The sequence below is a fragment of the Cygnus atratus genome, chromosome 20, assembly GCF_013377495.2.
Source record: "Cygnus atratus isolate AKBS03 ecotype Queensland, Australia chromosome 20, CAtr_DNAZoo_HiC_assembly, whole genome shotgun sequence".
Classification (NCBI taxonomy): Eukaryota; Metazoa; Chordata; class Aves; order Anseriformes; family Anatidae; genus Cygnus; species Cygnus atratus.
The window spans coordinates 9,626,612-9,652,929 of NC_066381.1; the positions used below are offsets into that span (position 1 = coordinate 9,626,612).

General features: G+C 37.2%; 1 protein-coding gene across 2 annotated transcripts in view; it reads left to right on the forward strand.

The window, feature by feature from the left end:
* The window catches only part of USP32 (ubiquitin specific peptidase 32), a 79,382-nt gene extending 56,257 nt beyond the window's left edge, over positions 1–23,125 (forward strand). The window contains exons 16-34 of one of the 2 annotated variants that reach the window (XM_050714769.1): positions 1,215–1,332; positions 3,702–3,856; positions 4,569–4,650; positions 5,509–5,583; positions 6,198–6,336; positions 6,595–6,700; positions 7,290–7,463; positions 8,041–8,215; positions 8,898–9,049; positions 9,783–9,894; positions 10,462–10,673; positions 12,113–12,297; positions 13,445–13,531; positions 14,041–14,161; positions 14,862–15,053; positions 15,632–15,926; positions 16,378–16,811; positions 17,425–17,517; positions 18,049–23,125. In XM_050714769.1, the coding sequence (XP_050570726.1) occupies positions 1,215–1,332; positions 3,702–3,856; positions 4,569–4,650; positions 5,509–5,583; positions 6,198–6,336; positions 6,595–6,700; positions 7,290–7,463; positions 8,041–8,215; positions 8,898–9,049; positions 9,783–9,894; positions 10,462–10,673; positions 12,113–12,297; positions 13,445–13,531; positions 14,041–14,161; positions 14,862–15,053; positions 15,632–15,926; positions 16,378–16,811; positions 17,425–17,517; positions 18,049–18,222 (3,081 nt within the window). In that variant the 3' untranslated portion in view covers positions 18,223–23,125. Of the gene's footprint in view, positions 1–1,214; positions 1,375–3,701; positions 3,857–4,568; positions 4,651–5,508; positions 5,584–6,197; positions 6,337–6,594; positions 6,701–7,289; positions 7,464–8,040; positions 8,216–8,897; positions 9,050–9,782; positions 9,895–10,461; positions 10,674–12,112; positions 12,298–13,444; positions 13,532–14,040; positions 14,162–14,861; positions 15,054–15,631; positions 15,927–16,377; positions 16,812–17,424; positions 17,518–18,048 lie in introns of both variants that reach the window. The other variant, XM_050714770.1, reaches the window with a different exon arrangement.
* Positions 23,126–26,318: the final 3,193 nt, after the last annotated feature.

Sequence of the window (26,318 nt, forward strand, 5' to 3'; positions counted from 1 at the left end):
ATTTTTTTTGTATTAGTTTTATGTTTCCTGTTAGAAATGGGAGAGAATTTGCTGTATGATTTTTGATGATTTGATCTGTTAGCCATAGTATTGACAAGGATTTTACAGTGAAAAATCACTGGCTCATGCTACCCTCCTCCCACACGTTCTCCATGGAAACAAACACCTTTCATGATCCAGAAAGGGCACATCACTTTATGCACGGCACAAACTAATGTGCTTAAGATTTTTATGATAGTGCCATTAGAAACAAGACTTTATTCAGAATGAAAAAAATGAGTTTAGATATCCTGTCTGTAAAAATATACATAGTGGATGTCTAAACTTTAGCTTTTCAGTTCATAATTAAAGAACCTTTTGGGATGCAGTTATCTGAACCCTTGAATTTATGGAGGGAATTGGGTTATGTGCTGCCATGTATACAGGCAGTACAGAGAGTGCCAGGCTCCCACCCCGCAGCAGGGACCATCAGGTGGCTTCTTTCCAGAAGATGTTTTTGTTGTAGCTGAAGTTTAATACCATGACACTTCAGTGCATTATGTTGCTTCTCGCAGCTTAAGCTGAGCGTTTTCTTCTGATTGTCATTTTCACAAAAATAGTTGTCCTGCTATTTATGTACATCAGTATTCAGGCAGATATAGATAGCGAAATCTTTGTAGGAATGTTGACTGAAAGCCACAAGTCACGTTCTGGGGAAATTTCAGCTACTTCTGTCAGTGTATCAAAATGCAAAGTAAGTTTTAATATATCCCTACAATATGAAGTTGTGAATTCAGTAGTATAGTTCAAAAAGAACAAATGTCTTAATGTAGCGGTGTTTTTTTGTTATTTTTTTAACAGTTGTGAACCTTCTGTGTTGAAGTATAGACTGAGTAGAATTACTGAGGTTCATTGTAAATTCAAGTATATTTCAGGAATGATAAGAATGTTCTTTCCATATTATCGCACAGGAAACTATGCTTCCACTAAATAAGGTGTTTCCTTTTGGTAGTCTGAAACTAATAAGCTTCCAAAAGTACTTAGAAATCAGTAAATTTTTATCGCTGTGGATGTTTGCCTAATACCCCATAAGAAGTTCAGAGGATTTCTTGTCTCCTAGTAAAACGTAATTATTTTCTATCCCTCCACTTTAATCATTACTTCCTGTTCCTAATAGGATTTCCTACACGTTTGGAACAGGAGTCTCTGAAATGTGTTTTAAATGTCTTTACTAGGTGATCAAAAACAGCAAAACAAATGTGCCTGAACTAGAGTTATTTCCTCGCTATCTGCTCTTTCTGAGACAGCAGCCTGCCACTCGAACACAGCAGTCAAACATCTGGGTGAATATGGGTATGATGAGCCTGAGAATGTTTCCTCAGCATTTACCTAGAGGTAACTTAAGAATGCAGCAAGAATACAAGCGCGCAGTTTCTAAGAAAGCGAGACCCACAGCTGTAGAAGCGAGCTTGCTGCCACTGTGCTTGCACACCAGCTAATCAACTGTAAGGCACAATCAGCGTTTGGTAAAAATTTCAAGGCTTTCCTTCTATCTTCTTTTGAAAGGAAGAGGCTTGAGGGAGCGTTTTCAGTGAAGTCAGTTAAGTTGTGTAGTTTCTGCAAATAGATCGGTGAATTGAAAGTGAGAAATGAGCACTGCATAAAATACAGGGCTAAGATCTGATAATTCTCTCTGGCAGTTAATTATGTAGCCAGGGTACATGCACCTGTGCATTGGGGTGTGTTTCTGATAGTACACTGATATAATAAAGTAAATCATTATTCAGCCAACTGGTTCTGAGTCACTTGGGCAGCTAGTCTTTAATGCCCAAAATTATTTAGTACCCTTTAAAAAGGGGCTTAATTAATGGAATGTGAAGACTATTGCTTGATACAGTTTGGAAAGACATTCAGTAGAAAGTAAACATCCCACTAAAATACCATAATTGTGGTGTTAATGCTCACCAAAAGATTGTACAAGTAATAAGCTATAAGAATAATCTTTATCTTGTAGCTTTGCATGTTTCTGCGGGCAAGTGTTACAGGGATTTATTTTCAGTAATTGGTTTCTGTGTGTAATTGCATATGTGGTTTATACAATAGGTCGGAAAAAATACATGATTTCCGCATATTATGTGCATTTGAGTACACACAAATAAATTGGGTACTCACAATAACATATATCCAGAAGTGGGCTCACCTGACTACTGAAAACTAAATCCTTCTGCCTTATTACTCAGCGTATGTTTAAAAATCTCATGCAGATGCTCAATTTTTCACTGCTTTGATAGAATCTCAAACTTAACCTGTAAATGGTGGCTGCCTGTTTGATCAAGTTCCGCTACAGAAACTGCCTGCTACCCAAATTCATTTTTCGTATTGATCTAATAAAATAGAAACTGTTTTGTTTGGACTTCCTAAAAGACCGAAAGTCAAAGAGAGGGACTTTTCTGACATGACAAATTTGATCTTGATTTGTAATTATTTTGCTCTTCACTAATTTATTTGCCCAATCAATTATTAATCTTTTTGAGTTTTCAAATGTGCTTTCTTGCTGTAATCTTACGACTAATCCTCTGATCCTTAATCTCAGAAAATGCTTTTTTGAGTTCCTTTAAAAAATAAATAAATTAGTACTTTGCCTTGGTATCCTGAAACAAAACTGATGCTTTGCTGACTTATGATTACAGTATAGTTTTACTCTCTTGTCAAATTGCATGTATTACTGCATCTTTTCATACGGTGCTACTTTATTTTACTCTTTTAATGATGAAAATAGAACAATGTAAAATTTGTAGTTACTTAAGTAAAGCAATTGCCCAGTCAGGCTCTATAACACAAGCTTCTTATTAATACGCTATGGACCTGTCTTTGTAGGAGTGGGGAACTTCCTTCTCCTCCTTTAGGTTAAACTAAAGAAGCTCAGAAAATAAAACATAAATTTGGTCTCATCTATTTCAAACTGCACTTTTGTAAATGCTTCGTGTAAAGGTGAGCTCATTTTATAGAAAACAGCAACAATCTTGACTGATGGAATTAATTTGCATTCCAAAGATGAGATTGTTAAGAAATGCTGGTGAAAATCATAGGCATCTTCATAGAACGTGTTTTGAGGCTGTTAGTTACAAAGAGTACTTTTATTGTCAAACTGCCAGGCTGATTTCATCTTCGCAGGTCAGAGTTCATCCCACAGAAGAGCTGGAGCAAAGTCATGCTGCTCCCAAGAGTAGTCAGCCTGATTTTTATTTTATTTTTACCGTATTTTTAACTGACAGTGTGCTCTCAAAATATCCGTGATGTTTTTGAAGCCCTTTATTTTGAAAATTACTATTGTCTTTGATACTTTGTCTTTAAGATGAAAAAAAAAAAAGAGTAGTCCAGTCATTTAAAAATTTCTTTTAAATTATTTCCTATGAGAATCTTAATGGAGTGGTTTTCTAATAGGTTTGGGTAATAAAGGAGATGAGTCTATTGTCTTTGCAACAGCAAATTTGTTCTGTGTTGATGCGAGATGTCCCCAAGTGTTGGTAACAGCTAGCTTTCATTTCATTACTTTATCCATAAACAAAAGCAGAGGAACTGTGTACTTGTTTTTCACCAAAAAAAAAACCAATACTTAGAGTATGCATAGTGTGTAAGTTGTTATTTATCTGGGTTTTATTTCAGTTTGCATATGTGTATATATGTTATCTCTTGCTCTTTTCTTATGGTTGCGAATCCAGGGAATGTACCTTCACCGAATGCTCCTTTAAAGAGAGTGTTGGCTTACACCGGCTGCTTTAGTCGAATGCAAACGATTAAAGAGATACACGAATATCTCTCCCAGAGGCTGCGCATAAAAGAAGAAGATATGCGCCTCTGGTTATACAATAGCGAGGTAAATGTCAGTCTTTTTTTGTTTTTAACAGCTTTTGAATATTGTATATCATATTCTTTTCTAGATACTATTAAACACGTGCACAGAAAAAAAAATGAGCATAAATTCTCTTCAAGATTTAACCACCCAGGATGGAAAACTTGGGCCAAAATGTGTAAAGGTTTTACTCATGCCATTCTTTGATTTTTGTGCACCCCAAGCAGTGAAATTTAGGTTTTTGTGTCATTAGCCTGATAAACATCAATTTATCCCGTGATATGTTTAGAAATTGGCAATTAGCTTACTGAAGAATACTCTCGCTATACAGTTTAATAGAAACTGGTTTAGATGGAAGTAAAAATCTGTGCTTTCATTGGCATGCGTGATGCTGTAGACTTCTGTTGACACAGCCAGCAGCCATCCAGGATCTCTTTCACATGTGTATGTGAAGAAATCGAAGGAACAAGCAGAATGTATTCCTCCAAACCCTTAAGTGTATATAATTCTCTCATGCTAAAGGAATGCCACGTAAAACTACAGCATTGAAATAAATCCTTGTGGAGATTAGTGAACTGCTGTATTTAATTAATTTTGTTTAATTAATTAGGGAACTAGTACTCTTATTTATGTGAAAAAAATATTAATACTATTTTAATTTCATTGCTTTGAAATTCAAACATCCTTAGAGAATTTTTGATCTAGAATAACTATATGAAGTATTTTTCTCCTGCAGAACTATCTTACTTTGCTTGATGATGAAGATCACAAATTGGAGTACCTTAAAATCCAAGATGAGCAGCATTTAGTAATAGAAGGTATAAAAAGAGCATGTAAAGTTGTTTACACACTAAGAGCAAACAGTTTTTTATGAGTCTATATATTCTTAATAGACTGTGTAAGTACACGGTTGTGAAATTGTCCAAACTACTACACAAATACATTAGTCTAGTGCCCAAATATTTAATCTTTGGAAATATTTTGGGAAGGAATAGTATGTGTACATTTCTGTCTGTCTGTATACATTGAGAAAAATACAGGAAGAAGTACCAAAGTTTCAAATAATCTACTACGCCTATAGTAATAACTAGAACAGCAGAGATAAAGCAAAACCCGTGTGAAGCACCTGATGCTTTTTGTTGTTTTTCCCCACTGATTTTACAAGAGTCCAGGTTATGATATTTGCATGAATGCATTCGTACAAAGCAAAAGATGAAGAAAACTGCATGTTGCAGTCCATACCAGGTTCATTTCTAAGAATTTCATTATAAGCTGCTTTTATTTTCTTATCTGGAAAGAACCTAACACATTTGGACTTGGCTGCTTGACTGACTGTCCTCGTGGTGAAAATGCCTTAAAAGCAATCAATACCTTTCTTTTTTCAATTTCTGTTGCATCTCATCCTTCTGCCATGCAATACTGTGCCTGGCAGAGTAGTTTCAGTCACAAATGAATCAGGCCTTTGCCAGAGGTGCATGGATCAGCTGACTTTTTAACTAGTTTGACCTGACTTCTTGTTTACTCTCTTATTTCGAGAAAAAAAAGTGTGCATACTGAAAATAATTTTATGATCTAAATTAAAATAAATATTTGCAAATTTTACTTAAATCTCTTTAGCTGTATAAGCTCTCTGGAATAAGTAGTAAACAAAAATCTTATACCATGTCTCTTTCTAGTTCGAAACAAAGACATGAGCTGGCCTGAAGAGATGTCTTTTATAGCAAACAGCAGTAAAATAGACAGACATAAAGGTAAGTACTTGAGGTATGGTGAGAAGAAAAATCCAAGAGGGTATATTATGTTGAAACTCTTCTTAATCAAATTGCTGTTAACGTTGGAAGAGGTCTTTTATGCCTTTGCGGCTTTGCTTATTCTTTCTGTTTTATTAACATAGCTACTAGAAAAGTGTGAGGGTTGGATGAATAGATAGATGAATTTTCAGATATTCAGATGCAGCAGTAGCAAATTCTGGATTTAATGTTTATTATCTTGCCTTTTTTTTTTTTTTTTTTTTTAAGGTGAGGAATAGTTAAGATTTTAACAAAGGAGTCCAGAAGTTGCAGTACCATGATTATTTAGCTGACAGTAGTTTGTCTGGCTTGTACTGATATCCATGGTGGATGGAATCCAACAAAATACTTAATTACCTCAATTTCTGTTGGCTCAAGTAGAGTTGAGAGAGCAGATACTTTGAACAGGCTGATCCTCTGTAGCATCTGTGCTAGTTGTAGTCTCCTAAGTGGGAGCATGTTCAATCGTTATGGTTGCAGTGAAAAGGTCACATTCTGAACTTCACTGATAATACCATTCCAGACTAATTTTTCACATCTGCAGAAGTGACATAATTATGTTTCCTTTTTCTCAGTTCCTACTGAAAAGGGTGCTACTGGATTAAGCAATCTGGGTAACACATGTTTCATGAACTCGAGTATCCAGTGTGTCAGTAATACGCAACCTCTGACACGGTATTTCATCTCAGGAAGACATCTTTATGAACTTAACAGGTAATCTGTTTGAGACCTTTGGCATTTAGATATCATAGCTGATTTAAGATCAGTTTCAACTTTCAGAAGTAGACAATATGAATAAATTCTTTAAAGTTTAGTATTATCAACTATCAGCTATACAACAGGTACTAGCTTGGATACATGAAACTATAAACTCTTTTGTATCTGGAAGAGCTAAAACAGTTCAGCATGACGCCTTTGCACTTCCTTGTTTAAACCTCATGCTTATGGTATTAATTACTTCATAAATTCTAGGACAAATCCAATAGGAATGAAAGGACACATGGCCAAGTGCTATGGGGATTTGGTTCAGGAGTTGTGGAGTGGGACTCAGAAGAATATAGCACCATTAAAGTTGCGGGTAAGTCTGCAATGTGTGTTATTTGAAGGTAGGAAGCAAGAATTTCTTTGAATAGTGGAAACCTTTTAATGCACTTTTTCCTGATGTTAGCTGTATTGGTTCTGGGACTCAGACTGGTATCTCCCTAGAGGAGGAGAAGGAAACATGGACACACAGTCTGTGTGTTAGAAGACAGTCATCACGTACATTACTCCGAACTGGTCACAGAATTTAATCTTTCAGGAAAGGACTGTGTCAGGACAAAACACCCATGTGGAGGAGGTCAGGGTGTGTGTGTCCTGGTGGTCAGGACTTGAACAGCTTTCTGTTGAATGTAATCATGGTTCAGCAATTGTAAGCTCAAAAGAGTTAACTGATAATGAATCAGAGGTTGTGGCGTAAGATGTGGATTTTTATAGCTCTTGTTAGGAACAAAAGATAATGCATTTACCTGAAAATGATCTTTTGTTCTGAAAGCATAGGGAGTTGTCTTTAACTCTTGGCAATTGCATTTCTGCTTGTTGACAGCATGCATCTTCTCTAAAATATTTTGATTTATTTTTACAGCTTTTGTCACGTAATGTTAAGTAACTTTCTGTCCTTTTTGTAGTGGACAATAGCGAAATATGCTCCAAGGTTTAATGGCTTTCAACAGCAAGACTCACAGGAGCTTCTAGCTTTTCTTTTGGATGGTCTTCATGAGGATTTGAATAGAGTTCATGACAAACCATATGTTGAACTGAAAGATAGTGATGGTCGACCAGACTGGGAAGTAGCAGCTGAGGTATGGGTTAAAGCTTTTGTTGTTGTTGTTTTGATTTTTTGTTTGTTGGTTTGGTTTGTTTGTTTATGTTTCCCCCTCATGACACCAAGTTGCTAGAAATTACTTTGTTTCTCAGGAAGTCTAAAGTTACTGGTGAGCAAGTATGTGACAATACTCTTGCAGGAATGGACCATCTTTTGAAACTTGTTAGATCTATGATTTAAGGAGCCAGTTTCACCATTGATCCGAAAATGAGCTCATTTAAATATTATGATAAAGGTATAAAGATAAAATCTCACAATCATTTTGAATGATTCAGAGTAATGAATATCAAAAATTTTCAAGGTGATGATCCTTTCAGAAGTACTGAAATGATGTCGTACCTTGATTATTGTGTTAAGGGAAATAACTTTTCTTTACTCTTGTTGAAACTAAATACTTAATCTTTATAATAAATTGGTAAGACACATCTGTGGAAAAGTATTTGAGTTCCATAGGCTGACAAAACTTGCTGGTCTTCCAACACATCCTCTTTCCTGTAGTTCAAGCAAGTAGTCCAGTTTCTAACTTCATATTGTTTTCCTGAAATTTGTTTTAGGCCTGGGAAAACCATCTGAGAAGAAACAGATCCATTGTTGTAGATTTATTTCATGGGCAGCTGAAGTCACAAGTAAAGTGTAAAACTTGTGGACATATAAGTGTTAGATTTGACCCTTTCAATTTTTTATCCTTACCTTTGCCAATGGATAGCTACATGCACCTAGAAATTACAGGTGAGTGGTGGTATTTATTGTAGCACAGACAAGTTCATAGGGAATTAAAAACTGCATGTAGAACGGATTTTCAAGGAACAGCTCTAAAACATCCAAATTTTTTGTCCATATTTGTACTTTAAAAATAGTAGCATTATTTTAATATAATAGAGTACAAGAATTTTCATTGGAATGCAGTTAAACTAAAATAAAAGCTTTAAAAACAGAGCGTACATGGTTTATTTCCTATCTTGACTAAAAAAAAATTAAAACAACATGTAAAACTGAGGTTTTTAGAATTTTACTTCTATTCACTGAAAATCTGTATTGTGGAGGTTGTTCTGAATCTGTGTAGGGTGAAAAAGAGAGGCTTGGGGCTAGTGGACAAACAAAAATACTTCATATTGGTTCCTCATAATGTAGTTCACAAACCATATTGTTGTAAAACAGGCAAAAGAAAAAATGATAAAAAGCTAAAGAAAAGTTGAATCCATTTTCTACTGCCTGTGCAGCAAGGGATTTTCTGACATTTGTCTGCAGATCTTGAAAATTGCCCGATAATTAAAAATAAATAAATAAATAAATAAACAAACTGATCTTAGTGGGAAAAAATACTTTCTAATCAGTAAGTAGGTGTAATGTGTTATTCTCATTAAATCTTTCCTGGTTTGCTGACCAATGTGTTTCTTTTTCCCCTTTAAAGTAATCAAATTGGATGGTACTACGCCTGTTCGATATGGCCTGAGATTGAACATGGATGAAAAGTATACAGGTTTGAAAAAACAGTTAAGTGAACTCTGTGGGCTGAAACCAGAACAGATACTCCTTGCAGAAGTCCATAGCTCCAATATAAAGGTAAAAAGAAAAAAAAATGCTGCAAAATACTTCTCCTATTTCTGATTATTCTTTGACACATCGACAGTGTCTTCATGCTTTTCGACATAAAGCTTTGCCCACAAGGAATGTGAAGTAATTTAACTGAAATTGTGATTTAAAAAAAAAGCGAGCTTGGTTTTATCTCTATATGAACTTTATTTAATTCATGTTTCACTTTTAAGCTGTAATTTGGCTTACTTCAAATAGCTTTAAAACCAAGTAAACTGAGCCAAGATAAATCACTTGTAAATAAAATGAAAAATGATGTGGAAGCTCACAGAAGTTGAATTGATTAATAATGATATTTAACGAAAACATGACAAAATCATCTTGAGCTAATAAATCTCAAGTTAGAGTGCTATGATGAGCTTTAAACACTGTCAAGAGGTTGGAGACATAAATGATACCTGGCTTAGTTCTGTATACTGGCTATGTATGTGTTTAAGTCTGTATTTTTGTTTGCTGTTATTGAGTAGGATTTAAGCTAGGGGCTTACAGTCTAGCACCAGTAATACCTCTCAGGTCTTGCTGTGGCGGTCTGCAAATACTTGTGCTTGTTGGCTCTCCTTTATCTAGAAAGGTGTAACAAAGCAGATGGGAGGGGAGAGATGATCTGATAGGTGTACTTATTTTCAAAAGAACAAAACATATAAGGAGTCGCAGATAGAAGCATATACATACCTGACTAACTTTTTCCCTGTTTGCAATGAAGAACTTTCCTCAAGACAACCAGAAAGTCCGGTTATCAGTGAGTGGGTTTTTGTGTGCATTTGAAATACCCATTCCAGGATCACCTACATCAGCATCAAGTCCTGTGCAGACAGGTAAAAGAACACTTATTTTCCTGTTCACTTAAAATGTACAGTGCTTGGGTACTGCAGAAATTCAGGAGAAAAACCTTACTACTTAATACAACTGAAAAAGTGAGGCATAAATAAAAGCCAGGTAAGTCCGAGTTGTGATGGGCAGAGAAGCTGTGAGCAGTCTCAGTGCCTGCTGATGTCCTGTGATCATTTTAGGGTTGTGCCCAGAACAGTAGTCTGAAGATATATTCATACATACTCATTTTAGTTAGAAACATGCAAAATATTTTCTTGCTTGTGGATTGGCTCTAAAGTAGGATATATAAATATTGGAAGTATGGCGTTCAGTTTTGGCTCCTGTTTTGTTGTCTGTGTTTTCATGTATGAATTGTAAACACCTTTATTATTCCTTGTTCTTGCATACTCTGATTTTTTCAAAGTTTTATGCAAATAAAAGATTACGTATTGGTCTGAAGGAGAGTAGCAGATATTTCATGAAATGCGTTGAACAGAATGGAAGGCATAAAGAACTTGTGATAAGTTACAGTTGCTGTAGATAAAAGTGAGAACATAACTTTCTGTCTACAGATACCTCGACTGGATCATCAACTAATGGAGCACCCAACATAATGATGAATGGGGACCTTCCCAAACCAACCCTGATTCCCAACGGAATGCCAAATACTGTAGTGCCATGTGGAACAGAGCGTAACCTTGCCCACTGGACTCTGAACGGTCATGTGCCCTTGATTTCTGACAGTCCATGTACAGGGTATATAATTGCGGTCCATAGAAAAATGGTTAGTGGATTTTGCATTTGTTATAAATTATTCGCATGACAGTGTTTGAGAAAGTCAGTGAGGGTATTTTTTATGTCCATATGATAAATTAAGCTTTATTTCTTATGAGGGGAACATGAATATGTTTCACTATTATGTATGCACCAAGTTATACGGACATGGAGCTCATGTAGATTTAAATTATAGTGTCTAATGTTGGTATATTTTTCTTTCCCTAGTATTGGCATGCTTCCCAGTTCTTTAACACTGAGATGCATACTTGGGCACTCACTAACTCCCTGATTAAATGTTCCAGGATTCTTTGAGCAGGAAAAAAAAAAATCTAATTAGAGGAACTACTTGAAATGTGTTTCTTCCCCAGTATGTGGAACAGCCTTATTTCTTACAAAGAACCCGAGTGAAGATATATAGTACATTAGTGGATCATTCTGTTAGCATGAACTGCTCTTCATAAAAGCATCTGTAGTTGTGTTGCACTCTAAATGTCAAAGTTGAGTGACTGAACACCTCAAATAGCCATGTGTTCAGTGTGCGCTGTCTCCTGACTTCAGAGTCTGCTGACATTTAGAACCTAGGGGATGTGGGCTGGGAGGCTATTTAAGTTGCCTCTTCACTGGGTGTTTGCATGAGGCTGTTTTGCTTTATTCTCTCATATAGTGGCCAATAGCCACTTCTATCATTGCCATCTTGATTCAAGTTTGGTAGAATTTCATATGTGAATGGTACAATGCTTGTGGGCTGTTACAGTCTGCTAGTTCTACAGCTTGCAGTAGGAGTTGTGTGGAAGGAATTCCAGCAATCCATGCTTGTCATTGTCAAAAAGCTTTTCGATGGAAAGGGTCATTTGTAATAAATTTTTGCAAGGCAGTAGGGGTTTACTGTGCCTAACTGTCATTCAGTCAGTGTGTTAAATCTTTCTTATAAATGAGAGATGTAGCACAAGGCCAATTTGTCTGCTTGGAGTAAGTTGTGTACAAGTCTGATGTGCCTCCTTAAATGTAAAGGTTTTCTTTCTGGATAGAATGTAAGCTTGCCTAGTGTAGAGGTCATTTGGGGACAGGTAGTAACATCATTAGTTGCCTTTCTGCAATACAACATTACCATTCGGTGGGAAAAGTAAGAAATATTCATCATATGAAATATAAAAAATTGAACATGGTTGAAGTAGATTTATGCTGATATGGTCTAGTGCTTAATTAACATTGCTGTGATATCATAAAATACAAAAAGAAAGTTTTCAGGTAGTTTCAAATCAGTTATCAAATTTTACTGCTTTTGATATCGAAAAAAATGTTGAAATAAAGTACTTTCAATAGAATCAATTTTTGTTTTAATTGCTGAAGCCTAGAATATAAACCAAGGTCAGCATCTGAGTAATTATGGTAATGCAAATTAATTCATACTTATATCTGAGTCATTCTTTTATTTCACATTTGCAGATGCGGACAGAACTGTATTTTCTTTCATCTCAGAAGAATCGCCCTAGCCTCTTTGGAATGCCACTAATTGTTCCTTGTACAGTTCATACACGGAAAAAAGACCTGTATGATGCAGTATGGATTCAGGTTTCCAGGCTGGCTAGCCCTCTCCCACCTCAGGAAGCTAGTAATCACGCGCAAGACTGGTAAGTTCGGCAGGCCAACCGTTGACTTGAACTACATAATACAGTAGCTTAGACTTGTTTACAGAATTTTAAAAATACTCATTACTTCATTGATTTTAACTTCTCGTAATAGCTCTGTTGAATGAAGATATGCTTTTAAACGTCAACAGTTTTAGGAACTTTTTTGCAGTTTTACCTCAAATGCTTTCTGTCTGCAGATTCTATCTAGTGGGTTATTTTTGTAAGAAGTGACTTTAGAGTCCTAAAATTTTATAATGACAATAATTAAAAATACCTTTTAATCCTTTTTAGTATAGTTAAATATAGTATACCTTCCAGTTGCACTTAAAGGTAGGTTTTACCCAAATTAATTGGCTCATTCTCATGCATTGATTGATAATTCATTATATCTGTCAAATGGAAAAATAACTGAACAGTCTGTCCTATGATAACATTTCATGTATTTTAACAATGAATTACTACATGGTTCATTCATCAGTACGCCAGGGACTTTTGACAGTTATTAGTAGCTGTGTAGACTCTAGACTAACTGATTTTATGTAGTCAATTTAAACCAGTGAGCCTGTGTCCAAGTTAACTGGGTTAGAAAAGAGATACAGGGTAGGATGCTGTCCTGTTTCTTTCAAAATCAGTGAGTGCATTACTCTTCATTTTCTGTAATTGCCACTACATGTGGCAATTTTTTGAATGCCTTCAGAAGGCATGAGGCAGTTACTATACGTGTTTGCATTATTTTAGTTTTCAGAACATTATATGAAAAAGTTCATTTCCAAAGCAGGAGGAACTGCAGTTGTTTAATGGATTTCCATTTCTATTCCTCTGCAGTTATATTAGTGTGCTAATAAAATGAAGTAGTACTGATAGTAGTATGAAAATGTGTGACTGTGCCTACTAAAGCTTTAAATGTCTTTTTTTTTTTAATAGCTCAGTGATGATCCTGATGAGTAGACTTAAAGCTAATGCTATGATATGTGTATTTGGAATTTAGGTGACACAAAGGCAGGTTTTATTTCAATATCTTATGCTTAATATTCATTATCATTTGGATTTTTTAATGTGTTTTAGCAAATAGAGTGAAGGAAGGTCAAAATTAATTGGCAGTCTGAATGAATACCTATGTTTCATGTCGTGTTCTTTTCTGTTTCAGTGATGATAGCATGGGATATCAGTATCCGTTCACCCTAAGAGTAGTTCAGAAGGATGGAAATTCTTGTGCTTGGTGTCCATGGTACAGGTAAATTGTCCTTTTTAGGTTTAAGGAAAGGAATCACTTCAGCAGAAATGTAATTTATGGTAATGGGTTTTTGATATGTTTCAGACTTCAGAGGTAATATCAATAAGAATCTAGAATCTAATTTAACCAAAACCCTCACGTGGCAGACTTTCACTGCAGAATAGCTTTTATGACTTGGAGAGCTGAAAGCCCCGCTGACAGAAACCTTAAATTAGGAGATAGACAGGAGATTATCAAAAAAACTCTTAACCCCTTACAATTTTCTGTGTTAATATGTGCCTATATGCAGGCACGTACATGTACATATTTGGATGATTTGTGGGGATTTCATGCAAAACTAAACATTTTTAGATGTAGATCATCTGTCCTTGCTAGTTTCTTTGCCATTTGGAGAGTAAGAACTAAAGTGGACCCTGAAAGCGCGCTTGGAATTTTTCCAAAGGGTGAAGTAAGGTAAAGCCAAAAAGGGTTTGGACAGTTCAATTACCGCATCTAACTTTTTGTCTTAGATTTTGCCGTGGCTGTAAAATTGAGTGCACAGAGGACAGAGCTTCTGTTGGTAACGCTTACATTGCTGTAGACTGGGATCCAACAGCACTCCATCTACGCTACCAGACATCACAGGAACGGGTAAAATTGCAACACAAACCCTTCATTGTTTGTTACTAGTTCTGGAGTACAACCCATTTCGCCAAGACTAAATTAGGAAGGCATTCCTTTTTCTTTTTTTCATTAGGCATTTGATTCTTACTGTATCAATTTTCTGTTAAACTAAAGGCAGTAATCACAGAACAGTATATTCTGTGAATAAATTAGTTTCTTAATGTTACACCTCTTACATAACCATAATGTGGAAGGGAAGCTTCTAAAAAGCCACAGCAGTGTATTTATTGCCCGTTGTGAGTTGTGTTTGTTCTAGCCACAATATTTTACAAAATGTGTTAATTTGATAGATTTTTCTAAGGATGCCAGCGCCATAAACAGTTATCCATATGAGTAAATCCATTTGATTCATTGAGTCTACAAAACAGATCTAAAGGTAAATACGTGGCTGAGTTAAACTAGAATAGCTATTCAGATTTATGAGCAGAACCTATAACCTTGTGCTTCATGGATGATTTTGTAAACAAAACCCAAGAATAAGGAGTGCATTATTTGTATGTCTGCCTCTTCATAACTGAAAAAAAAAATCTGCTAAAACTTAGTGCATTTAGTTTTCATCTTTAATCCTAAATATAACTATATGGTGTTATTTGTACGATACAGTGAACAGTCTTCCCCTGAGCAGTTTGTATGTTTCCAAGTCAGAAACAGTTCTGTCTCACTTCAGATTGTAGAAGAACATGAAAGTGTTGAACAAAGTCGACGAGCTCAAGCAGAGCCCATCAATCTGGATAGCTGTCTTCGAGCCTTCACCAGTGAGGAAGAACTAGGGGAGGATGAGATGTACTACTGTTCCAAATGCAAGACCCATTGTCTGGCTACAAAAAAACTAGATCTTTGGAGGCTTCCTCCTATTTTGGTATGATATTGTTTTGATTCCTCTACAGCAACAGAATCAAGCTGCATTGGTTACAGATTTGAATTGCTAGCCGTGTCTTCTTGTTCTGAATAAGATTTGCTTTTGTTCAGTCTCAGGAGGGGTGTTGACTTAGTTCACATCATGCATTTCTGTACTGCAGGAAAATAACAAACCTCAAAACCTTTTTTATCTTTTTAACATTGCAGCAAAAGAGGCATTTTGCATTCGGTTTTGTCTGTTCTGACAGAGTTCACACTTTGGCAGTGTTTCTGGCAACATGATCTTTTGTCTAGTTGTGTAACACCTGCTGTTGTTGGTTTTGAAACTTGGTAGGTTATTCAGAACACCACAATATGGATCACTGAAGTGAAGCAAACTTTTCCATCATTTCCCCATGAAACATTAGTTCCATATTTTACCAGCTTGATCCCACAATCCAAATTGTCACATACTATGTGGTTACTCCTTTTATTAATATGTTATAAAATGTGTATGCTTCAGGAAAAAAAATACCTTAACAGTTATATTTACTCACTGTGATATAATCCTTTATTTTTCTCTAACTAATTTGTCTTTAGATCATTCACCTGAAAAGGTTTCAGTTTGTAAATGGCCGCTGGATAAAATCTCAGAAAATTGTTAAATTTCCCCGAGAAAATTTTGACCCAAGTGCCTTTTTGGTACAAAGGGATCCAAGTCATTTTCAAAGAAAGCAGTTAACTCCTCAAGTTGATGACCTTCCTGAACCACGGACCCCTCTCCAAGGGGAGTCTAAAAAAATAGATCTGCAGATTACTTACACAGCAGAAGGAGATGCACTGAACAGAAGTCCATCGTCCCTTAACACTACTAATGTCTTGAATAATATCAAAGGTAGGTAATAATTAGGGAAGATTCCAGTACATGCTGATACTTGGGAAAAAAAAAAATAGTTTTATGACTTCTTTGTTTGCTTGTTTGCCAAAGCTCTGCACTTATTCTGAAATGATCATTTCTGTTGTTTGCTCTGGAAAGCTTAGTGAAGCTCTACCACTTAAAAAAAAAAAAATAACAACAATAAAAAAATTAGTGACAACTAATATTGGCACTGTCTACTTCAGTGTAGTGGTCTGGATTAAGAATGAGGAATTTGTTCGTGCATAAGAGTTAAATTTTGGTTTATAAGTGTGTGTGTGACCGCAGGTACTTCTACTCTTATATAGTACTCAAAGTTGCAATGAAACTGTTTTTTTGGTGTTTGGTTATCTGAAAACAAAAAACTTTTAATAAAAATTCTAGACCATGTATTTACTTACCTTAATAGTCCACATGTTTTCTATTCTAGCATCTCCATCTTTGGGAAGGAAAAGTGGAACCAGCTGTCCTTCAAGTAAAAACAGTAGCCCAAATAGTAGCCCAAGGACTTTAGGAAGAGGCAAAGGGCGTTTGCGGCTACCACAACTGGGTAAAAACAAACTATCAAGTAGCAAAGAAAATTTGGATGCAAGTAAAGAGAACGGTACTGACCAGGAACAGAAATTTACTTCTGATCGAAGTGATGCTCTTACCAGAGGGCAGATTTTGGGTGGTAGCCAGAGTGAACTGTATACTGCTCAGGACAATGAGATGACTCTAGCCAACGGATATATTTGTGAACAGAATGCATATAGTAATGGCAGTAGCAACGGTCAAATTGATAACCACAGCGAGGATGATATTACAGATGACCAAAGAGAAGACGTTTGTGTTAACCCTATTTACAATCTATATGCAATTTCGGTAAGGTGGCTTTTTATGCGAGTAAACTATCTTTATGTGGCATTGATTTGACTAAATCTTTTTATTATTTACATTACAAAAAGTAGAGACTTATCAAAAAAGAGCACAAAGTAGAGCTATTGTCAGCAAAGTAAATTTAGTATAAAACTGAACGCAGCTCAAAAGTATCTGCGTGTCTTTCTTCTTGAGCATGTTAGCTTAGAAAGCTGCAGGCATTTTAAAAGGAAAGAAAAAAAGTGAAGCACAGTCAGAATTAACACCAACATTGATCATGTGAACATTTTTAGCTTTTTTGAGATTAGAAAACAATGAAGTAAAAATTGGTGGTAAAGGAAAAAGGCAGAAAGAGGTGTGAAAGGGAGGCTGCGTTTGGATCGGTCATGTTGAGCTGCTGGGCTCAGCATGCATGAGATGTTTTTGGCAAATTTAATGTGCTGCTACTTCAGAGGAAAGAGGTTTCGTTTAAGAGAATCTGTAACATTTAAGCATCTTTGACATGTGTAGGTTGTCATAAACCATTGTCACTCAGTTAAAAATCATGAATTTCTTTTACTGCTCTGTGAATTCTCAGTTTTGATGTTTGATCCAAAATTTTCTTCTTCATTTTCTTCAGTGCCATTCAGGAATTATGGGAGGGGGTCATTATGTCACTTATGCCAAAAACCCAAACAACAAGTGGTACTGCTACAATGACAGTAGCTGTAAGGTAAATCGTTTGTTTTTGTATCAAATAATTACTACCTTGGGTACCTAGAGGCAAAGAAACTTATATTTTGTGAGAACCATTCTTTTAAAATCATGGACATTTCAAAAGTATTTCATACTTTAGATTAAAAATTTAATATTTTTCTACATGAGATTTTTTCAAGTTAACATCTGTTCATCAGCTGCTGTAACGTGGTTAAGATGCTTATTTTGTACAAAAATGGAAATGTTACTAAAAATGGAAGTCCAAAAATATTTTTTCATGATGCTAGCTGTTTTGTATTCAATTACTGAATAATTAAGTTCCAATATTTCTAAGTATTTGCATTTAACACTATAAAATGTCATACTTTTCAAGTAAATAATGGAACCTGATAGCTGTAATAAGGAAGACAGAAAACGTGATCCTTCTTGTTGTAAACAGCCACTTAAAAATACCGTTTCTAGGGCAATTGTGTACATTTTAAGTTAAGTGACAGTAACACAATTGTACCATTGCCTATTTCAGAATGTGTTTTTCTGTTTTTTTCAGGAATTGCATCCTGATGAAATCGACACCGACTCTGCCTACATTCTTTTCTATGAGCAGCAGGGGGTAGACTATGCACAATTTCTGCCAAAGATTGATGGTAAAAAGATGGCAGACACAAGCAGCATGGATGAAGATTTTGAATCAGACTATAAAAAGTACTGTGTTTTACAGTAAGCAGATGATCTTCCATGGACTGTTTTGAGAATGTGAGGGATAACACCCTGAAACTTACATTTGGCAAAAATGTTATTGAAACAGATAAGCTAAGTGTAGTTATTGTACCCTGTGATCTGAAAGCACAAAAAGAAAACCCTAATTAAATAGCAGTTAATATAAAGATAGTATTGTTTTGTTCTGTTATCTCACTACATGCTCTAAACATTTCTGATGTTAGACATCAGGCTGAGACTGCCATTTGGCCTTTAAATAAAATGGTTTGAGAAAAGCCAACTAGGACCAAATAAGAGGTAAATTTAATAGTCCAAATAAGAGCTAAACAAAGTAGTGTAGAGTTTACCAACTCTTCTAACAACCCCCTAAAGCTCTCTTTAGATTTAAGATAATGGGGAAAAAAATGTAGTGTTGTCTTTGGACAACATGATATTGCTACCTCCTTTTTCCTGCAGTTTTATTGCATTTTATTGGCAAAACAGGGAAAGTAAGAGAACGGAAAGTGCACAAATTTAAAGAATGAACATCACGAGTAGGAAAAGTTTCCAGTTTTGCCGCCACTAATGTGTCAGTTGCTTTCTTTCTGTATGTTGGGAGCACAACCAAATTATAATTTGAGGTGAGATTAATTTCTACTCTTGAATGGTTTGTTATAACTGTGTTTTCTCCACGTGTTGGCTGTGCAGATCAACAAGTTTCAGGAATGGCTTTTCTGCCTGAAGTGTGCTATCTTAAACTTTTGAGATGCCTCATTAAGAAACTTCAGGTTGAAGAGAGTAGCTGTGATTACACGCATGGTGTCTTAAAATGTGCACATTGCACAAAATGTTCCCAGCTTTTGGAAGGAAAGATGCTTGAGCTTATGTTTCATAACTGGTGTTGCTTTTAAATTTGCACTTTTAAAAATTCGTATAATTAAATTCAAAAACATAGTTTGTTTTTGTTGTTGTAAGGGCTCTGGAGTGAATGGCTGTGAATTATCCACTGTGTATTTCAAACAAATAAGAAGCTGTGGTTGTCAGGTAGCTATCGTAGCATTCATGGATTTGTATTATTTTTTTATTGATTTCTTAATTTAATAGGGTTTCTCTTTTCAAATGTTGGTTGCCTTTCAAATTTTCTTTCTTGTAACAGGTTATGCTTATACTTGCAATTAAAACAAAATTGCTTTCCGTGCCCTTGCAAGATGCTCTTTGGAGTCAATGGGCTTACAGCATGAAGGAAAGCCTGAGCAAGTCTTAGCAGAGACTGGAAAAGAGATGGTTATTTTTTGAGTAGGCATTTCTTTAAACATTTTCAGTGTTAAATTGTTTGCATATATGAATGAAGATAAACGTTTCACCTTTTGTTCTTCAGCTGAGTCTAAGAAGCTCACTAATTTCATGTGTCATCTTCCAAATTCTTTAGATTTTGTATCTTCACTAACAATTGATACTTACATCATTGATCTCTGAGATAAATGTTTGGCTTCTTTTTAATGTGTTTACAAGAATGCCAAGCCTACCAGTAACTGTATGATTTCCAGAAGGATCTGGGTTTTATCCATTTAAAAAATTATATCAGCTGATCTTGCTGTCCGTACTCTGGCAAGAACTTCCCTGTCTTTGTTAGAGGTTGTGCCTCTGTCAGGACAGCAGATGAGGTCCCACTTAAGTATTGTCTTACTTGTGAGGTGTTGCTCCCTATCCTGTTGTTCTGGTTTGATCCCGCAGGCAACTCAGCACCGTGCAGCCTTTTGCTCGCTCCCCCCACAGTGGGATGGGGGAGAGAATCTGAAAAACAGTAAAAAGCTCATGGGTTGAGATAAAGACAGTTTAATAGGACAGAAAAGGAAGGGCAGGAGCTGTGCCAGGAGGAGCTGTGTTTCAGTACCAGCCACTTCAGAAGCAGCTCGAACCCCTTCATACACTGCCAATATCTCCTTCAGCTGCAGTTTAGTGGGCCTCAGAATCCCCGACTCCAAAACCCTAGGGGTTGGCCTCAAGTCTCCCTGGGCTCTTTCTGCCAGAGGCTCCAGGTGGGGCCGTTCTCCCCAAGGGCCCCTCTAGTCCTGGTCAGAGTATTCATCACTCACTTCTTTGCAAGTCATACACCCAAGCCTCTAGGGTCGAGGTAGATTTTCCATCCTAATTCCTCATGTCCTCTCCATGGTTGTGCAGGTAAAACCAGGGGGGCATGTGGTGTGTACCCCCCATATCCTCCACTTAAGCAGAGCAACGCTTACTCCTAATAGCTGAGTGGCTTCCCTGCCCTCTGATTCCAGGCTACTGGTCCCGTTATTCCAGCATCAGAGCAGCCAGGTGTTGATGTGCTTGCCTGGACGATGGCTGAAACCCTTTGGGAGATAGTTGCAGCTGACTCAGGGGTAGGAATTGGGCGTCTGCTGCCTTGTTTATGAGATCTGCCTCTTCCTCGTGTTCCTGTGGTAGCCCTGCTTTGGAGCAGCCTGCCTCGTCCGCTTCTTTCGCTTCTTAGTAGTTTCTTCTCTTGCTAAACGAGCTAACTCCTGTGTTCATTGCTTCTTCTTGAATACAGGAGCAGCTGACTCTGGCATGGGCTGGTTCAGCTGCAGTGCGTGTTGCGGGGTTGGATTAGCTGCAGTGCCTGGCGTTTTTTTGTCAGATCTGGAGACCTTCCCTTCCCCTTGCGGGTGTTGAATAGTGTTGAACAGGGCTCTCGGTAGGCAAGGGCCAGGTCCCAGCACATGGCAGCAGTCCGTGTCTCTCTGGAATCACCAGCGTGACAGCATACTCTTTCCAAATATTTTCCTAGCTTGTCAGGGTTCTGCACTTGTTCAGGGGTAAAGTCCCAAAGCACTGGAGGTGCCCACTGCCCCAGGTACCTGCCCATACCCTCCCACGCTCCCGGTCACTCCTAACTATGCTGCCTCCGGGCAGATCTCTGGGTGGCATTCTTAAATAGCTGTTTAACCTTAAACAAAACAAGAAATGCGTTCAGGAGACATAGCAATAGGAACATGCTTGTTTGAATATCCCAAGGTTATTCAAAATTCTCAAGAGATATTGTGACTAGCCTGGAGAAAAAGGGGAAGGTGAAGGAGAAAGGGAAGGTGAAGAAGTGTGGGGAAAGTCTCCCCCCCGTCTCCCCCATAGATTGTCTCTCTAGGAAAAAAGGTAAAGAATGTAATTATTAGTAGTTGCTGAGAGATGGTTCCTGAAGTATGAGGACGATGGTAATGTAGAGTACAAACACCAGATTAATCTCACAACCGGTAATTTTATCACATCATAAGCCACTGTTACACAGTACAGCAAAGTGAGAACCTTAAACCAGACCCCAGAGATGTTCAGCAGGGACAGGGAGTGTAAGCAGCAAGCGAGGTGTTATACAACACGGTTCTGAGAACAAGCACAACTCCGAGAGCGAAAATTCCAACATTGTGACCAGCAACTGTTAAACTAATACAACGCTTATAACAGTTCTGTTTTAACGTGCTCTGCTCAGCTCTGTCGTTATCTCAACCCTTCGTGCCCCACGTTGGGTACCAAAAGGACGGCTGTGGTTTAACCCGGCTGCCAGCTCAGCACCACGCAGCCGTTTGCTCGCTCCCCCCGCAGTGGGATGGGAGTGGGAACTGAGGAAAAGAAAAAAAGAAGGTAAAAGCTCATGGGCTGAGATAAAGACAGTTTAATAGGACAGAAAAGGAAGGGAAAACAATAGTAATAATAGTGATAAAAGACTATAAAACAAGTGATGCACGATGCGATTGCTCACCACCCGCCCACTGATTCCCAGCCCGTCCCCAAGCAGTGGCTGCCCTCCTCGGCCAGCCCCCCCAGTTTTATGTTTGCAGGATGCCCCCAGTACGGGATATCCCCGTGGCCAGCCTGGGCCAGCTGTGCTGGCCGTGTTCCCTTCCCTGCTTCTCACGCACCCCTGGGCAGCATGAAGCTGAGTCCTTGGCCCTGTGCAAGCACTGCTCAGCAGCACCTAAACATCGGGGGGGTTAGCAGCGTTGTTCTCATCCTAAATCCATACCGCAGCACCACACCAGCTACTAGGAAGAACATTACCTCTGTCCCAGCCGAAACCAGGACACCCATACACTCTTTTATCTTTAAAGTGGTCTAAACACTGAGACAGAAGAAAGGCGCAAATCGTGAGTTGCTAGGTTAGAAGGTTTTTTTCAGTTCCCGTTTGTCTGTTCCTCCCTGCGCAAACTCCATGAAAAGTGAAAGATTTTCAACTGATTTACTTTAAAATGTTTTATTTAAGCAGGTAGCACAATCTACTAATGTTATTTGATCTTTTGTGTTTGTTACATTGGTTGTAATTAATTTTTTAAATTAAATTAATTCATGATTTAGTAGTAAATTTATTAAGTTAACTATTAACTATATTCACTTTGTAAATTATTGTATAAAACTTATTGACAATGCACTGACTTTAGAAAGATGTTAATGTACATAAATACCTTGTAAATAAATAGTGTTGATGTATGGGATATGAGCTGTATTAAAAAAGGTATCGGTAATTGTATATGGAGTGAACCTGTTTATCTGTAACTATATTATTCAAACAAATTAAATACTGTGGATGCAGATAAAGTGTCACTTCTTGTCAGATAATTTTTACTATCTTTTTTCTTTATGAAGTTTCTGTACTGTTTTTATTAAGCTTAAATGTATTTTTCTGTCCCAAAGATTGAAATGTGTAAGCATACAGCAAGTCTTTGCAATTTGTCCAGCATTGCTCTCAGCAGAGCTGAAATATCTTTGTAGTTAGTTCTGCATTATAATTTATTTTAGTTTTCCTTTTGAGAACATTCTGATTGGTTTTTAGATTTTGTCCATTTAATCTTATTTAAAATGTGAGCCAGTATACACGAGAGAGAGTGAGAGTGACATCTCTCTCCTTCTTAGCAATAAGTCTGAAGAACTAGCGCACTGAATTGCATTTAATGAAATGTTTCCCTCATTTTTCTGTGCTGTATTTTTGGTAGACCTGAAATGAGATCAGTGATGACTTGAAAGCACAGAGGCTGCACCTGGAGATCCTAGTTACCTACCCCTGAGAATCCTTGTGTTGGTTATTAAAGTGCAAAAAAAAAAAATCAAACTTTTTAAAATATTGTTTTATTTTTGTTTGTATAGCTGGACAATTAATTCAAGCTGTAAGGTTCTGCTGGTCTCATGCAGTAATAAACGTCTCCTTTTGATTTTAACAGAAAGTAGATAAAGTAAAGGTTTTGCTTCAAAATGTTCCAGAAAGAATGGAATTTTAAGACAATTATGCAAAGATTTCTATTATTTGCGAGTTTGATAGTAAGTTGAGACACAGCTTTCAATGGCGTATGCTGAATTTTTCCTTCAATTGGCACTGTGGCCATGCAGTGGTGCTCAGCACCACGGGGTGGCAGCGCTGCCTGCCCTGTCCAGCCAGCAATTTCTGAAGTTAAAACTCTTCATGTTACAATAGAATCTGAAGTAAATGGTGCTTAGTAACTTTGTACTTACTTGATTAGTGCTTAATTTGTTTAATTACTTTTGTATAATTGATCATGGACACTTTAGGTTGAGCAGAGTACCCATTTTCATAAGACAGAAACAGCTCTCAACATACGATTCATACAAAAGACATACGAGCAAAAGGAAAGGTGCAAGCTAAAAAAAAAAAATACAGTTCATAAGAACAGGCCAAGAAATAACCAATCTGTACTGCTCTGTGTAGGTGTTTGTTCTTCTCCAGATATTAGTTTGCATAGGTGGAGAATGAAACTGCTGGATTAGCCAGCAAAGGAAATTCTTTCCTGTAGCTAAAGGAAGAGAGTCACATGCTGTGGCACAGGCAGTCATAGTTTCCTCTCATTTTGTTTTGTAACCTGTTACGTCTGTAAAATCACAGAATAACTTGGGCTGGAAAAGAAGAGGTCATCTGCTCCTTCTAGATGTTACAAGTAGGCCTTGCATCAGGTATTGTACCAGCTCCCTGTATTGTGGACTTGGTCAATACAGAGGGTGATGTTTTCAGTTACATTTTCCTTTTCTTTATGGGTCTTAGCAAGTGTGTTTGCTGTTATGCACCACTATCTCAGTAGGTTGCCTTCTTTTCCAAACAGTTTATGAAGGGAAAAAAACTTGAAACCACTCCGAAGCTCATCTTATTTCTTCAGGTAGTACTAAAAAGTGGAATTTCAGGTAAACAGAGGCTATGAATGGCTCTTTAGGAGCATGCACTTCATCACGAGTCCCAGTAACTACTAGGTTAATGCTAATGGCAGAAAGTCCTTGGGAAAAAATTGCACAGGATACAAAATGATCCTAACGTGGTAAATTTTACCAGGGAGCGGGCTTGTTTGATGTCCTGCTGCTGGAGGAAGCACTTCTTTCATGTGTCAGATCCATAGCACAGATTTACAAAGAAAAGATGAAGAATATTTGAGAAAATACTGGTCTTTTTACTCAGTCGAATATTAGATTTCCTCTAGAATCTTGTTTACAATGCATGTTTACTGGTATTATTTTAATGCATGCCACTGTCTTTCAGATGTGCCCTACTGGTAGGTTTTTAGATGAAGCAAGACTTCAGATTAATAACTGGAAAGTCAGAGGGAAAAGTCTTTTTGTTTAGTCACTGGAGAGATAACTCTGAGACAAGCTTACAGGAATAAGAGGTCAGAATTCATCGTGGTGTTGTTTGGATGTGCATTTGTAGATGGATTTCACTTTAGAAGTAAAATAAAACTTCAGAAGGATGTGTATGCAGTCATTGGTTTGTGGAATTTCTCAAAAAAAAAAAAACCCCACCCTGAAACCGTAACTCTAATAGCTCTGATAAGCAGACTATACCTGAACTGTATTTCCATCCAAAACTGTTCTGTTGTTTCCAAAAGGTAGGTTCTGTATTTTCCCAGCTCAATCCCTTGTTCAGTAGTGCAGTTTAATAGCAATTACATTTGTTCTTAGGCAACAATCCATTTCAAAAGTAAGTGAAATGATCTCTTATGTACGTGAAGGTTTTGCTCTTGGAAACAGTGCCTCTGAAACAAGGATCTTTGAGTTCTTGGTGTACTGTTATGTTCCAGCTACTGCTTCTACATCTATGAGCATTTGCTCACGTATTTTCTTCTTGACGATATATAATGTTGAGACATTTCCTCTGAGCAGACACTGGCTGTATGAGAAATACTGCAATTAAAATAATGTTTTTTTTTCCAAAAAGGAAGTAAATCTGGTTGAGCTGGCAACTGGACCAAAGTCCAGAGTAATCTGGCCTATCAGGAGTCATATATCATTTGGTGCTTGTTTGTTTTTTGAATGTTTCCAAAAACATTGTGGTCATGTTTAGCTGGAAATGAACTATTCTTATTTTATGGCCCTTGAGCTAAATGGATATTTAACCAAGGAGTAGTGTGCATCAGTATCACCGAGGATCTTCCGAGGATGGTAACAGAGAAGCTATTGTCTCAGTGAAAATGAAGCAGTCTCTTGCTGTATTTATCAGGTGCAATTGGATGATACTTGCTCAATGCAGTTGTCTTTACCGCCTAGTAATACATTTCTGGAGCATTCATAACACTTTTTTTAACAAGTGCGAAAATTCACAGCGATGTTTGAGTCATTTGTGCGTTTTCAATGTTGAAAAACTACTTTGAATCAAAGAATAGCATCTCTAGTTGCTCCTATTGTGAATTTCTCCTATTAGGGCTTTTAGGTATTGAAAGTGAAAGAAAATAATCTAGGTACCTAGGATGTTCATACGTGCTGTTTTCAGTAATAAAGCTCTATTCAGTTCTGAAGTCTGAATTCACCAAAACCAATCTTGCTGTGGTGAAGTGACCTGTGCTGAAGGTCTGCCCAGATACCTCTGTGTGTGTCTGACAAGCTAAAAATACGTGGCCTAGGCTTGAAGGTAGGCAGATAGCCTTTCTTCAAAGAGCCAAGTCCAAGAGCTGAATGGCTTTTGGTCTTTCTCCTGGGAGGGAGAGGGAAAGAAGCAGAAAGAGAAGTACCTTCTTATGCAAATACTCTGTTTTCCTCAGCCTGACGGGAAGCATGGATGTACCAACTGCTGCGAATGCCCTGTTGCCAAAAGGAGTTGACCACTGTCACTTCCCCCTAAATCTTAAAAGCCCAACT